This window comes from Planococcus citri, chromosome 4 (assembly GCF_950023065.1).
Source record: "Planococcus citri chromosome 4, ihPlaCitr1.1, whole genome shotgun sequence".
Classification (NCBI taxonomy): Eukaryota; Metazoa; Arthropoda; class Insecta; order Hemiptera; family Pseudococcidae; genus Planococcus; species Planococcus citri.
Window position 1 is genome coordinate 32530011 of NC_088680.1, and position 15120 is coordinate 32545130.

Sequence of the window (15120 nt, forward strand, 5' to 3'; positions counted from 1 at the left end):
CCTCATTTTCGGCCTTGATTGGATTTTTAAAAATTCACCAAAAATCGAAAAACGCACTTTAGCACTTGAAATTTTGACAGGTGATAAAATTTTGCATTATCTTTCGATCTAACTTTGTAAGGTTTGAAAAATTTCGTGCAAGTCCTATGTTGAAACGCAAAATCTGCGATTTTGGTTGACCTATCAATCAAAATGGCCGACATTTTGTAAGTAAGGCCAACTTTTTTTGGACAAGTTTGCTTTAAAATGTTCCTTAGGATGTCCCCTTTAAGAAAAAAGTTGTCCCGGAGGATTGTCTGCGGGGGGGGGGGTGCAATTACTCCTATTGTCATATGCCGGACTATAATTCGTTTCTGGATTCACAGCTCTTCTTCATTATACTGCACCTTTTAGCTTCGAAATTCGGCACAATAACTTTATTGAAATGAGTATGTTTTTGAGATTTAATCATTTCCTGTAGAGGAGACTTTGACCTCCTTTACAGAAAAGAAACTATCCAGAAAAAAAATCGACGGAGAAAAAAAAATCGTCTTAGATTTTCAGAGGAGAAATTCTTCATTAAAAAAAATCTCAGGAGAATTTTCTGACAAAAATTTAGCATTGAAAAAAATCCGAAAGAGGAAAAATTCAACAGAGTAGTAAAAAGTTGAAAGAGAAAAAATTCGGCAGAGCAAAAAGTCAATCGAGAAAAATTCCGCAGAAAAAATGGGCAAAAATTTCCTGGAAAAAATTTAACACAGCGAGAAGTTACCAACAAAATTCTAAGAGATTTTCAAAGTAAAAAAATTCATTGAGAACACAATCATGTAGTTAGGTAAGTATTTTTTCCAAAATGATGACTTTTCTGTTGAAATATAAATGATTGGAAAATGACACTTTATTACATTCAAACAAAGTACCTACCTAATTAGCAAGATTTTGTCACCCCCCCCCCCCCCAGCTTGTTCATAGATTACGATATCCAGGGAAAAGGTGAGGGGCGGACTTTATAATTTTCAAAAATTATCAATTTTTCGTGAAACTTTTAAAGGCTCATATTTCAAAGCTGCTTTAACTTTGAACAAACAGCAATTGAAATTTGAAAAAAAAAAATGCAACGAATGCTCTTTTTATTTTTGTGAAATTGATCAACAACCCCCCCCCCCCCGCCCTCCCACCTAATAAGTCAATGAATGGTCAAATCGAAAAAATAAATACTTAGATGAAAGTTAAAATGCAACATGTTTCTTGAGAATTGAAAAAAAAAATCAAAAATGCCTACACCGAATAAGTTACGAACAAATTCACAAAAAAAAATCTTAAAATTTCAATTTAAAAAAAAATAGGTACCTACTTAATCATTTTTTTGAAAAAAAATGAAATACTTACCCGGTAAACACACCGAACGCGAATCGCCGGCGGAAATCGCGGTCGCGAAAATCGCGTTCGATTCGCCGGCGGAAATCGCGGTCGCGAAAATCGCGTTCGATTCGCCGGCGAATAGAAGGCAGAAATCGCAGTGAAAAAAATGAAAAATCTCGTTGCAAAAATCGTAGGCGTATCGCGGGCGAATAGACGGCGGAAATCGCAGTGAAAAAAATGAAAAAACTCGTTGCGAAAATCGTAGGCGTATCGCCGGCGGATTCAGCAGTGATATTTTCAACGCGATACTCGCGTTCTATCCGCCGGCGAATCGAACGCGACAATCGCGCTGAAAAAATTTGAAAAAAAACACTGCTGAATCCGCCGGCGATACGCCTACGAATTTCGCAACGATCTTTTTCATTTTTTTCAGCGCGATTTCCGCGGTCTATTCGTCGGCGAATAGAAGGCGAATTTAGTAGAGTTCTTTTACAATATTTTTCATGCGATTTTCGCATTTGTTTCGCGTTCAATCGAGTGAGCATTCAGATGTTCTTACGCAAGCATGCAATAACGAGCAGAATGTTGTGTTTTTTTTTATCTTTTCGTTCGTGTTTATTTCAAATTGGTTTTCTGGTGTTGAATTTTGATTAATTTTTTTGGAGTGATAACGAACAATTTTTTTTCGTGGTGTGTACATAGAACAAATTTTTCGGCGATGAGTCAGATTGGAATTTTTTTGTGATTATTTCTAATGAATTTTTTTTAGCAATTTTTGACACTTTTTTGTGATTTTTAAAATAAATTTTTCACTGTATTGATTCAAATTTAATTTTTTTATTCAGCTTGAAATTTTTCATGGTGATTTTGAACTGTTTTTTAGTGATGAATTCTGATAAATTTTTGATGATTTCAAATGGATTTTGTATGGTGACTTAGAATAATTATTCTAAATCTCCATAATTCAATTTTTGTGTTTTTGGTTATTTTAATAAATTACAATTGATGTTGTTGCATTCTTGTGTGAAGTGATTTACCCAAGTATAGGTACTTCATCGTTTTTTCTTTTGTTATTTCCTAGTTTGTCTTCCTACATCAGAATCAGAAAGCATTCTTCACTTAATTTACTCGTTATTTATTTTGTTTTCTTGATTTTTAATTATGTAAACAAGTAAATTACTCGTAAAATTAATTGAAGAATACGTTCTGATTCTAATGTGGGAGAAAAATCTAGGAAAAAACCAAGCAAAACATCATTGCGATTATCGCCTTCGAATCGCCTTCGAATCGCGTTCTGATATCGCTGCGATTTCCGCCGACGAATCGCCTTCGAATCGCGTTCTATTTCAACAGCGATATCGCTGCGATTCCCGCCGGCGTATCGCCTTCGGATTCCGCTGCGGAAAAAGCGGACATTTTCGCCGGCGATTCGAACGCGATTCCCGCCGGCGATACGCCGGCTGCCAATACGATGATCGCCTTCTATTCGCTGGCGTATCGCGTACTATGTGTTTACCGGGATACCTACCTAAAATTTAAAAAAATGAATTTTAAAGAAATTTAATTTAAAAAAGAAATAAAAAAACACTCTTATAAAATGTTTCAAGTTACTTTTTTATTTGATAATTTCTAATCTATTTTTGAGCAAATTTTGCACATTTTTTTTTTCATTTTTTGATTTTTAATATAACGTAGGTACCTTGAAGTGAACTTCTCGAGTTTTCCTAGGAAAGAACTTTTGATCGATCCTTTCGTACGAACATATTAAGTAAACAGAAATAGGTTATATATGTGTGTACTTTGAAATATTTTGGGTTTGATTAAGCAGAGGACCTTGATTCTCTTCATCCATCCTCCCTTTCCCCTCAAAATTTATATCAGATCGTATTCTTGATTAATTTTTCTAATATGTATTTACTTAATCAACGCAAAATTTTCAAAATTATCATTAAGGGCGAAAAGAAAGGTAATAAGGAGGTGATATGTTGACCCAGCTAATATCCATCTTATACCTATATCTACATTATATGCGTTAACTCAGATCATACGAAGGTAAGTAAGCACAATATGGTATGATACCCTATAAGCCAACAACCCCATCCATACACCAAGGACCAAGGTACATAATGAATACACGTATAGGTAAACGTTGCGATTTATTATACGACGGGCGACGGTCGCATATATTTACGAATATCGCTTTAAATTACACCTCGATCGGTTTTGCGAGTATGGTATGGTATATAGTACGAGGTACGAGTACGTCGAGTAATTACGAAGACATGGTTTACGATCGACTATAAAATATTTTCGTCGTCCAGCGCCGGGTTTACCTTCTCTAATTGAGTAGTCGCTCGAAGGGCTGTTGCGAGGTAATTTGGCCTTGTTTAAACATCATTATAAAATACCCTCGAAGGGTTGTTAATAATTTTTTTTTACACCGAAATACCTGCTTTAATCCCACTAAGTATTCGGTTAAAAGCTCTCTATATTTTCTGTACGTGAGTCGTGAAGGATACGTTTAGTGATTTTTTCCTCCTTCCTCTTCCTTATTTTTATGTAAGTAAGTGTAAAGGCCAAAAGGTAAAGTATACCTAATACCTATTACCTATCTTTACGTGTGGACGATAATTTAGTGACTAGAAAAATCGCAGTCTTAATTTTCCAAAACAGCCGGACGCGTGCCGGCTATAAAATTATCGACTGTGGCGCCAAACTTATTAAAAATTGACGAGCTAGTCATCGGTTATCGGATTTTAATCCGAGTTGATTATTTGGCGCGAAAAGTTATACATTATCGACGGAATATGTGAGTTGAAATGGCGTATACCTAATATGTTTGGATGAAAATGGTGTTCATTTTTTTTTCGATAGAAAAAAGCTTAATGCGTGTGATTAAATTTTGGTGAAAATTGATAAATCTATTCAAAAGTTGATATATTGAGGAGAGGGGAAGAAAATGGGACGATTATTTCTCCAAAAATTGATTAATTTTTCATCCAAATCAGTTTATTGAGGCCAAAGTTTGGAAACTTTATATTCTTCATTCACATTCATCTCTTCTTCACCCCTCCTCCAACCACCCTCATCAAAAGGTCTTTTAAGAAACACCCAAAAAAAACGCATACCAATGAACCAACACCACAGGGATGATAACACAAAACAAATGAAATGAAACCCTCGAATTTGAATCGACCAACATTTCAGTCAACATAACGGAACTAACTGACCCATTGAAAAAAGTATTTTAGTTGAAAAAACGGTACAATAGAATGTGAAAAAACTCACCTCCACGTGAGATTCGTAGTATACCATTTCTGCCCTTGAAACACGTATCGTTTTCTTCGAACGGAGTTGCCTGATAGCTTAGCACTAATGTCATCGGATAACACATCCGGCATACCGCATCTCGGCGTTCTCATCAATTCCAGAGTACGTTTGTCTACTTCTCCGGTAACTGGAATATTTCCAAAAGTCTGGAGAAACGAACGAGCAAATCAAACACACTCTATTTTTACAGGAGACTAATTCATTAGCGCCGCATTACGACTAACATTACATAAGCCAAATGCTCGAAAAGGAGGAATAAAAAGGGAGCAGTCGTTCGCGTGCCAGCGTAACTCATGTTTCGGTCTAAAGACACGTGAAAAATTACCTGTAAATTTTGAATCGCTGCTCTAAAATGATCCTCGGTTATCAAGCAAGATCCACTCGCACATCCATCAGGCAGGTATCCAAATCGAGACAGGTATTTTTGCTGAAAAAACACAAAAAAAGGAAAAACATAATTTATTAGATTATTCGAATAAATATGATTAAAAAATGATACCAACAAATCGTACAGTCGAAATTACTTTCAACCCCCTGCCCCTCACCCCCTCACCTCATCACATACGAAATGGCTTAACATCGAGAAGACCCATCGAGACTGACGACAACGACACGATGAATATTCCCAACTTTATAGTCAATTTCAGCAGCTATCAAATACGCGACAGGAGTAACAATGTCGTTATTAAACGACCAAGTACTACGTACGATAACGTTATTAAATCAAATCGTCGTAGTAGTATAAGGAGTCCCCTGGCCCAGCTCGCAGTCGGTTGCGGTTTTAATGCATCGCGTTAACCAAATTATACCTTATATTTTGGCTTGAATGATGGTTAATGAAGGCGAAGCGCCGCTTTAATACATATTTCGACGACAAACGGCAGATGCAGCTCGACTGTGTTTCAATTTGTCGCTCTGAAATGTCGTATCTTGTCGCGTTTTTGGGTTTCTTGCAGTGTACGAGTATAAGGCTTAAGGCTTATAGCTTATATGTTTCCAGTTTATGCCATGTAGGTGTAGGTAGGTTAGATATAACCAAAATGTGGAAAAGTTTTCTCTTTTTTCCCCTTCTTTTTTCATGATTGCTGTACAACGAAAGGTAAATAGTAAAAAGTAAACACACGAAGAAGCACAGGACCGGATTTTAAAAGGAAAAGCAAAAGAAGCCGTATCAAAAGTAGGTATACTGGGTACACATAATAATACTGAAGTGAAGAAACTAGATCAGATTTATGAGGAGAACGTGTACTATACGTATAAGTGTAAGAGTAAAAATTGAGAGGTACTTGTAGCTTGAGCACTGAAAAGAAGCCTTGAAAGAATAAAATGCACTCTCAGGCTACTTCCATGTAAAAAAATCAACACTACAGGAAGATGAAAAAGCATTGAAAAAAATTACGAAAAAAACAATCAGTAAAAAGAAAAAAAAAAAAAAAATTAGGCCAATTTACAATATTATTGGAAATAAGAACTAGAAAGCCAAAAAGATTACACGAATTGGGATTCATTAATTTTTTTTCTTTCATGTTTTCATTCGAATTTGTAATGGTTATGAATCAGGGGTGATTTCAGCATTAAAATTATGATTAAATAATTACGATAATTTTTGTTCAAAGTTTTATTGAAAAATTGAATTTATATCAATTTCTGATCAATTTGAAATTTTACAGACAAATGTCTCATTGTCTGATTCGTTTTAACAAAAAATCATAATTTTTCCATAGATGATATTCTATTTCACAATTTTTTTTTACTTTTGCTTTTTTCCTTTTCAAAATATTTTTCATTTTATTGTTTAGAAAATATGTGACAAATGTCATAAGCCAGTTTTTTCCAACGTTGCAGTAACGTCTCCTGGTGCTGATGAGAGTATATTGCAGTTTATTTCCACAGTTGAGTAGTATGTTGCATACTTTTTTCGTTTTAGGGAACAAACATCTCCAAGATAAATTCCAGTTTGTGAATGTTTCAAATTTTTTGCGCCCTAAACTGAGAGAGATAGGCAACTTTATGAACTGGAATAGTAATTTAGTGACAGACGCAGAAGTCAGAAGTGCCGTCAAAGAGGCAATCTGATCCAGCCTGTATTTACGTTAGTTCGATATTTATATGTAAAAATAGTTCTTCGAAAAAAAATAAATTTTTTTCATGATTTTGAAATATTTTTTCGTAATTTTTTTTTTATCTTTGTACACAAAGTTATGAATTAAAAGAGAATTCTAAAATACTCATTAACCAAAATTTCAGGAGCTGCATTGATTTTTCGAACATAAAAAGATTCTTAGAAAATCAAAAGGCCAAAAATATATTAAAAAAATCAAAATTTCCTCTGATTGGGCTCGAAAGCTGAAATTTGGTACGCTTCTTACTTTGAACCCCCCCCCCCATCTTCTGAAATTGAATGGAAAAATAATTTCAGCTCTCTAGTTTGGTACGAGTAGGACAACATTTCGATTTTTACATATTTTTTGGCTGACATTCATTTTTTAAAAATTTCTCTGAAGTTCCAAAAACCAACTTGGACACTTGAAATAATGGCTAGTGGGGTATTTTTGCCATCTCTTTCAAGCTAGATTTGTCCTATTCAAAAAAACATTTTTTTAATCGTTGGAATGCCCGTACCTGCTTTGGAGAGAAATAGACTACCCATTTCAATTCTCCAAGTAACTTCAAAAAAAAAGTTGAAAGATTTAATTTAAAATGGTTTCCTGCCCGTTTTTTAAAAATTAAAATTTCCTCAACATTTTTACTTATAGGCCTATGTAATCATAATTAAGCTAGAAAACTGAAATTCACTTTATACTCTATTCTGATTTTAAAACTGATCAGAAGCTTACAACGACATTTAAAAAATTCCAACTTTAAAAAGTGCTCCAAAGTTATCCAAATCAAGTTCAGTGTCCCGATTGGACGAGGGAAAGGGAGAGGGAAAAAACCAAAAATGGGTTACACATTAAATTTTAGATTTCAAGTTCAATTAAACGTAAAAATTTCGGTTTTTCGTTTTTTTTTGGTCAAATTTGATTTTTTAAAAAACTCTCTTAAGCTCCAAAAATAAATTTTGGCACTCACAGGAGTTTTGCTGGTTGGGTATTTTCGAATGTACTTGAATCTAATTGAGAATTTGTCCGATTCTAAAAAATTTCTGTCCATGTTATTTGTTTCACCAGTAATAATAGCTACTAATTTATGTGAATTTTTCGTTTTTTTTTACAACAGAAGAATGTTTTAAGTTGACTGTTGCATATTTTTAGAAAAAATGACGTCATTTTGCCAGATAGTATTGTTATGACTTTCAATTTTTTCGTTCTTTAATTTTTTAATTTTGTAATATTTTTTTATTTTCATTTTTTTACTGCGAGAATTTTTTTCAATTTTCAGAGATAATCGAGAAAACTCTGAAAAATTCTTATTTTGCAAAAAAAGAAGTGACATGGCATTTTTTTGAGTTTTTGTTACGTGATTAAGAAGGTACAAACCTAATCAATTTTTTTTATGATAGGTAGTAATTTATGTAAGTTTTTGGTCAAGATTTTGAAACATGCCTCTCATATCCACTTCCTTGTCTTCTCCTGTTTTTTACTCATTAAAGCACAAAGTTTCAAAATCCTGAGAAAAAATATTTTGAAAAAAATCCAACAAAACTAGACTTCCTGTGTATGATTATTTAAAAAACTATTTGAGGAAAAAACAATGGAGGGCATACAATTTTCATAATTTTTTCAAATTTATGAAGCACGACCAACCTTTTTAGCAAGTTCACCCCATAACAGATATTTGGGATTTTAAAAAAAAATTTAAAAAAAAACGTTTCTTATGCGGTTTTTATAAGTGAAAATGAATCAAAAAAATTATCCGGGAGAAGTATCCATTTTTTTGAAATTTCAAAGGAATCAAAATTTCGAAATACTTACAATTGAGTCTCTACTGAGGTGATCCAAAAGTTAAACATTGAGCAAGAAAAATTTGAATTTTCAACAACTTCTTCTGAGGTTATTCTTTCAGTCAAGTTGAGTAAAATTTCGAAAAAAGGGAGTTTCGACTCACTTCAGTGAGCGCATTATCAAGCAATATTTTTTAGTCTTCAGGGTTTCCATTTCGTTACAAAATTTTTTAATAATTTTTTAAAGAAAATTTTTATGGCGGAAATTTGAAGAAAATTGTCTCAATTTAAAAAAAAATTGGAACAAGAAACAGAACCAAATCAATCGTATTCGATTAAACCTAACCAAAATGTAATAGGTAATTGTTTTTGTTCAATCCAAAAAAAAAAAAAAATACTTGTCTATTCAACACCAAAATCAACCACACACAAAAAAAAACTCATCCGCAAACCAAACCCGCGAAGTCGACCTTTCGTTCAACGAACCCATAGCAAACTCTAAACAAGGCGACATTTTAAAAAACCTACACAAAACAACAACTCGAATAAAAATTACGTAAAATCCACCGCACAAAGAGCCTCAAAACAAAACAAAAAAATTACCAGCGTTAAAGAAATTTCCACAAAGTTGGTAAAAATAATAAGTACAATAGAGAAAGCAAAAAAAGTAAAAAAAAAAAAAAAATTAAAAACTTCAAGAAGCTATTGTTATAGTGAAATTGAAAAGAGGGGTATCTAAAGTAGCGCACAGTTATCTATGAGAATGTTAATATTGTTAATTAAAAGACTTTCGTGAAATTTTCTCTTCGAATAGTTCACCATAGCGAGTACTTTGCTATTCAGATTAACCCATCTTTTTACTCCTTTTTCCCTCATTTTGTTTTTTACTTAAAAGGGTTTCCAAGTTGGACTCGAGGTGTTTATTGCTAAAATCCACAACCTACCTATGTGAGTTTTAAGATCTACCCAAGTAATTCATTTCGGTCGTTTAAGAATATAGGTACGCTTTCGAGTCAACTTTACACACACATAACATAATACATTCGAAAATTATACAAAAATCACAAAACTAACCGAATCACACACGTCAAGTTACGCACCGAAACGTCGACGTTTAATTATTCCTCTGTGACAATGAACAACAATAGTGAAGCCTACAAAATAAACTCATTTAGGAACCTAATTGATTCACCCATCGTAACACTACACCATGTATAGGTAGGTACACACGTAGAGTTGTCGTTGCTTCAAAACCAGGTATAATTTCACCATTTACGTTAAATTCAGGCTCGAATATAAACAAAACCAAACCAGGGCTACACGTACGACGAGAAAATTATAGACTCCATTAGCATAATTTACGTGTGTGTGTGTTTCTGGTGTTTCCCGCGTTTATGTGTAATTTTTCCAAGCTGACAAATCGAAGCACATACCTTGATGCTGCAGCAAACCGAACCGTATGTACTTACACGATGAATGAGTAGCATACATCACAGCCTGAAGGCGAATGTAGATACGTGTTTTTCTACAAACTTGCTCATTAATTTTACAATCACATCGTGTCATTGCCGTCTTCTTTATGCTTATGCAACACATCTCGTACTATGCGTATTCAATTCAAACCGCAATGCATCGAGTATAATATTGCTCCTGGCGCAGAAACACGTATCGCTATCTAACGGTACTCGTTGTAAGGTTTCATTAACAGTAGTGCGACTTGTCAGAGAGAGGCAGAGTATCATGTCGCTGATAATTTATAATTTTATAAACTCAGGAAATGCAAATTTAATAATTTGATATCGTAGGTCAAAGCCTCTTGACCCGGAGGTGATAAAATCGTCATTAACGAAACGCTATGTATGGTAATTGATACCAAAAATATATGCACGTTTATTTATCATTTTTTTTTCACCATAACGCCATAATGCTAGCTTATATGGAAAAACGAGCGTAAATTATTTTCGTCTATTTAATACTTAACAAGTACACGACGAATTTTTTCTTGGTAAAAATTGACGATAATTTTCGGTTATTTGAACCCGTTGATTAAGTACGTGAATTTACACTAATTAACCGCGAACTTCTAACGATCAGCCTTCAGCCTATATCGATGCAATGGACCAATATTTTTATTGATAAAGACGATAAATTACGACATCGCTCGTCATAATAACGTAGTAAGAGTGGAAATTATTATGGAAAGAAACATACGATTTAAAAAAAAAAAATCAAAAATTCAACACTTGTTTAGTTGGCATTTGGCAATTCATTTGAATCGTGCATCAATTTTGTTTCATTGATGTGCAATTTCAATTGCAATGAACTCATAAATTTCAATTGTAGGTGCCTACATACATATAATAACTGATTTGATACAGCTATGATTTGACTAACGAAATTTAACTCTAAATTTATTTCCAACCGATCACTCAACGAAACGAATAGGTGAATAGGTAATTTACTCGGTTACTCCCAGAAAATGCAAGCAATTAACAAAAAATTACAAACAATTTACACTAAAATTACAAGTAATCAATCATTAAACAAACATTATTTTGCTAAAAATTACCAAAAATTCCGACAAAAAACACGAATATATAAGAACTTTTTTTTAATGAATCAAAAACATTGGTTAAAAACATTAGTCAAACGCACTTTTTCAAAAAAAAAATCAAAAACTGAATTTGAAAAAAAAATTTTAATTTTGTTTTTTTTATTGTTTTTCAAATTTGTTTTTTTATTTTATTTTTTTTGAAAAAGTGCTTTTGACTATAATGTTTTTTATCAATGCTTTTGATCCATTTTTTTTAAAACTGTTCATATATTCGTGTTTTTTTATCGGAAATGTCACATTTGAGCTTTTTGAAACTTTCATTTTCCGATAAGATTTTTCTTCGAAAGCTCAACTTTTTTGTGATTTGGCCAATTCGGCAAGGCGCCTTATCACACTCTTTTAAAGCAATTCAATATTTTAGAGCATATTTTATGCATTTTTCAATTTTTGTTTTTGTCATTTGACGTCTGCTTGGGAATATTCCCAACTCGACATTTTTCCAAAACGAATTCATCAAATTTGTGAAAAAACGCTCTGGTACACATTGGCTACTCCTTTCCTGATTTCATTTTATGAAAGCTCAACAATCAACGTGTTCATCCAAAAGTGGAGCATTGTCTCCGTATTTTATTCCAACTTTTGTCAAAAAATGTTCCCCAAAGAATAAGCCCATCATTTCCGAAATGGTTTTAAGGGGCTGGCTAGAAAGCACTTTACATCGAATTTCAGGATTTGCCTTGGCCTTTAAGGGCTACAATCTAAAAATAAAACCTGGTGAAAAAAACTTGTATACAATTTTAGCCAAAAGCAAGACTTTCTGACAATCATTTCCAAAAAAGTTGAACTACGAGTATTTTGCAACTTTTTGATTCAAAAACGAGATTTTTTGGTAATTTTGGGCTACAAAGTGAGAATTTTGCAATTTCTATCAAAAAGTGGGACTTCTGATAATTTGAGCAAAATGAATAGTATTTTGGCGATTTTTTGCAAAAAAGTGACACATTAATACAATTTTTGAAAACGAGTACGACTTTTTGGAATTTTTTCCACAAAACCCAAAATTTTCAACAATTTTTTTTTTCTTTTTTTTTTGGTGAAAAACGGGACTTTTCGGCAATTTAGATAAGAGGCGAGACTTTTTGCTAAATTTTTGATAGAAAACGAGACTTCGGCAATGATTTTGACTTTTGACTAAAGGCAGAACTTCTTAGCAATTTTTCGTAAAAAAGCAGAACTTTTTGGCAATTTTGCTAAAAAGTGGGAATTTTTTACCATCCCTACTTAAATTTGTAAAATGCACAAATTCGACAATTTTTGCAAAAAGCAGAATTTTTTGAAATTATTGGCAAAAAGTGATACTTTTTAGACATTTTTGGCAAAAAATCGAAACTTTTGAGTATTTTTTGAAAAAAGAAGTGGGGTTTATTGTACGAGAAACAATTTTACAAAAGGTACATATTATAATACTAATTCAATCAAAGCTTAATTTTTGGATACCTATTTCATTTTTTGGGAAAAGTGAAATTGTTTAGAAATTTCATTTTTTGGGAAAAGTGAAATTTTTTAGAAATTTTGCTATGTTTTGTCATAGCATAATTTTAGTAAAAAAACAGAACTTTTTGGCAACCTTTAACAGTTGTTGGCAAAAAAGTGAAACGTTTGGGTATTTTTGGAAAAATGAGGCCTTTTTTGTAATTTTTGCGAGAAAGCACAATTTTTAGCAAGAAACGAGGCTTTTTGGCAAAAATCAAGACTAAAAAAAAATCTTCAGTCACCAAAATTTTTTAAAAAAGTAACCAAAGACAACAAATTTACCCAAAAATTACCAGAAACTTGTAAAAAAAAAAATCATCGGTAATCTATTCAAACGTTACGAGAAATTTACCCAAAAATTACCAGTAATTTAAATTTAGCTATAAAAATTACAAGTCATTACAAACAAAAAATATCAACTCGCAGATTAGGTACCTACCTGAAACTGTCTCAAGTTCATGAAACATTTAAAACAATTACTCATTGAGTACAAAACCTCAATAATAGGTAAGTTTGAAAAATTTTCAGCAATTAACAAATAGTCAAAAAATGAAACTTTCATTACCTTAAGCTCAAAATTTTCTTGAGTGAATATCATAATGAAATTCATTTAATTGAAAAAAAAAAATTATATCAAATAATCACGCCATAAAATAACCTGAACTGAACACCATTTGAAAACCTTTTGTCTTCCAAAATTTTTCATTTTTTTTGGTTTGAACTTTGTAATTTTTTACATTGGAATAAGTACACGACGTTTTCATCAATTTGAAATCAATTCAATGATTTTATAACCATTGCTACATTTATTCAAGTTTAGCAGTGATCTTTCAGGGTGTCTAGTCCAACAAAATTTCAAAATAAAAAAGCAGGACTTTAGCAGGACATTTTTTAAAAGCTTGGAATTTTTCAAGAGGGGAAGGGGGATTTGGTCCCACATAATTTTTTTAAAAAACTGTGTTTTGCCAAATTGCTTTTTTTCTTGACTTTTAGTCGCAAATTTCACCCCAGTATTTATAAAATGTCTACTTTTACGCTGCTCCTTGAAATATTGACTAAAAATAAGCGTTTTCGGATGAAAAAATGACTGTTATTGGCACAAAATAATCCAGCTCAGCTTTTCGTCCAAGATTTACACATCAAAAAAATCTCAAAACCTACTCTGGATATCAACCATAGTATCAAAGTTGAGAAAATATTATAGATACGAATTTGAGAATCTCAAATCTGTTCGAATAAAGAACCTGCCGATTTTCTCTTGGAAATTTATAGATTGAAAAGCACTTTGTTAACTCGTTTCCTGTTCGAACGGATAACGGTACAAAAAATGCGCATTCAGTGAAAAATAAAAGATTTATCAGAAAATTACGACTAATCGATAATTACTCGAGGAACTTTGTTGTACTTATTCTAATCATAGCATTTCCACGAGCTTTACTCATGAAAAACGACACATTTTTCGAATTAAAATTCCCTTAATGACGTGATAATGAATTACACATCTATCCAACATCCAAGCTCACTTTTCGAGGAAATCTCTACTAATTTTCCACTTGAAATTCAAGCGATTAAAACTGATTTTGAAAAAATTACACGCGTAAATCGATACTAAAATTTCTCAAGAATTTTTTCCAACTGACATTAAGGTGTGTTTTAGAAGGAAAAAACAACAGATGAAATAATAATTAAGATACAAGTTTATGAGTTGAATCACGTAGAGAAAGGAAGATAATAATTTTTATCGTTTCCTATTATGAATAATATAAAAAAGGATACGATACGATACAAGTACATATATTGTATAAAAAAAAGATTTCACAAGTCAATGTACCTCTAATCTCGCAAAGTATCACAATGTGTGAGGATGTTTACTTATGGCTTTATGAATGAATCTCGCATAAATTCATCTTCCGTAATTGATTAAGTGCGTAATTTTTGATAAGAATCGAGATGATATCAAAAAACTCGTGTCACTAATGCGTTTTTTATCTTTGCTTTTTTTTAATATTTATTCAAATCAAATTGAATGGTAGGAACATAGTAGGTATCTATTATTTGGAATCGAATAAATAACGGAAAATTCAAGTCTCGTCTGTTCGTCTCTCGTCCTTGGACAAGACGCGTGCGAATTTTACAACATTGTAGATTACACATGGAAGATCTCCGATTCGAAGAATTACACATCGTGATCGGTCGCGTGGATATCGTCAACAATTTAGGACGAATATGAATGGATCGAGTTGGTCCAGTCAGTGTCAGTTCTCAGACAAGATACGGTTTGGTGTTTTACGTTCGATTATAATCACATTAATCATACGTTCAACTCGCCGTGAACCCGCTACATTGCATTTCACGCAACAAACAAGACGCCGGCTCGGCCGCGACTAAGTAATGTGTACCAAATGAGTCAGTTTTCGTCGCCCATCCCATGTCCTACTAACGTACATAAGTACCATAGTACCAACTAGTAACGGGAAAG

The 15120-nt window shown here is 32.7% G+C and overlaps 1 protein-coding gene across 2 annotated transcripts in view; it reads right to left on the minus strand.

Annotated features, from left to right (window-relative positions):
* The window catches only part of LOC135842363 (matrix metalloproteinase-2-like), a 118097-nt gene that overhangs the window by 47723 nt on the left and 55254 nt on the right, over positions 1-15120 (minus strand). The window contains exons 1-3 of one of the 2 annotated variants that reach the window (XM_065359797.1): positions 9499-9622; positions 4997-5098; positions 4630-4817 (exon numbers count right to left, since the gene is read on the minus strand). In XM_065359797.1, coding sequence (XP_065215869.1) covers positions 4630-4763 — 134 coding nt within the window. In that variant the 5' untranslated portion in view covers positions 4764-4817; positions 4997-5098; positions 9499-9622. Of the gene's footprint in view, positions 1-4629; positions 4818-4996; positions 5099-9498; positions 9623-15120 lie in introns of those variants that run through there. The other variant, XM_065359796.1, reaches the window with a different exon arrangement.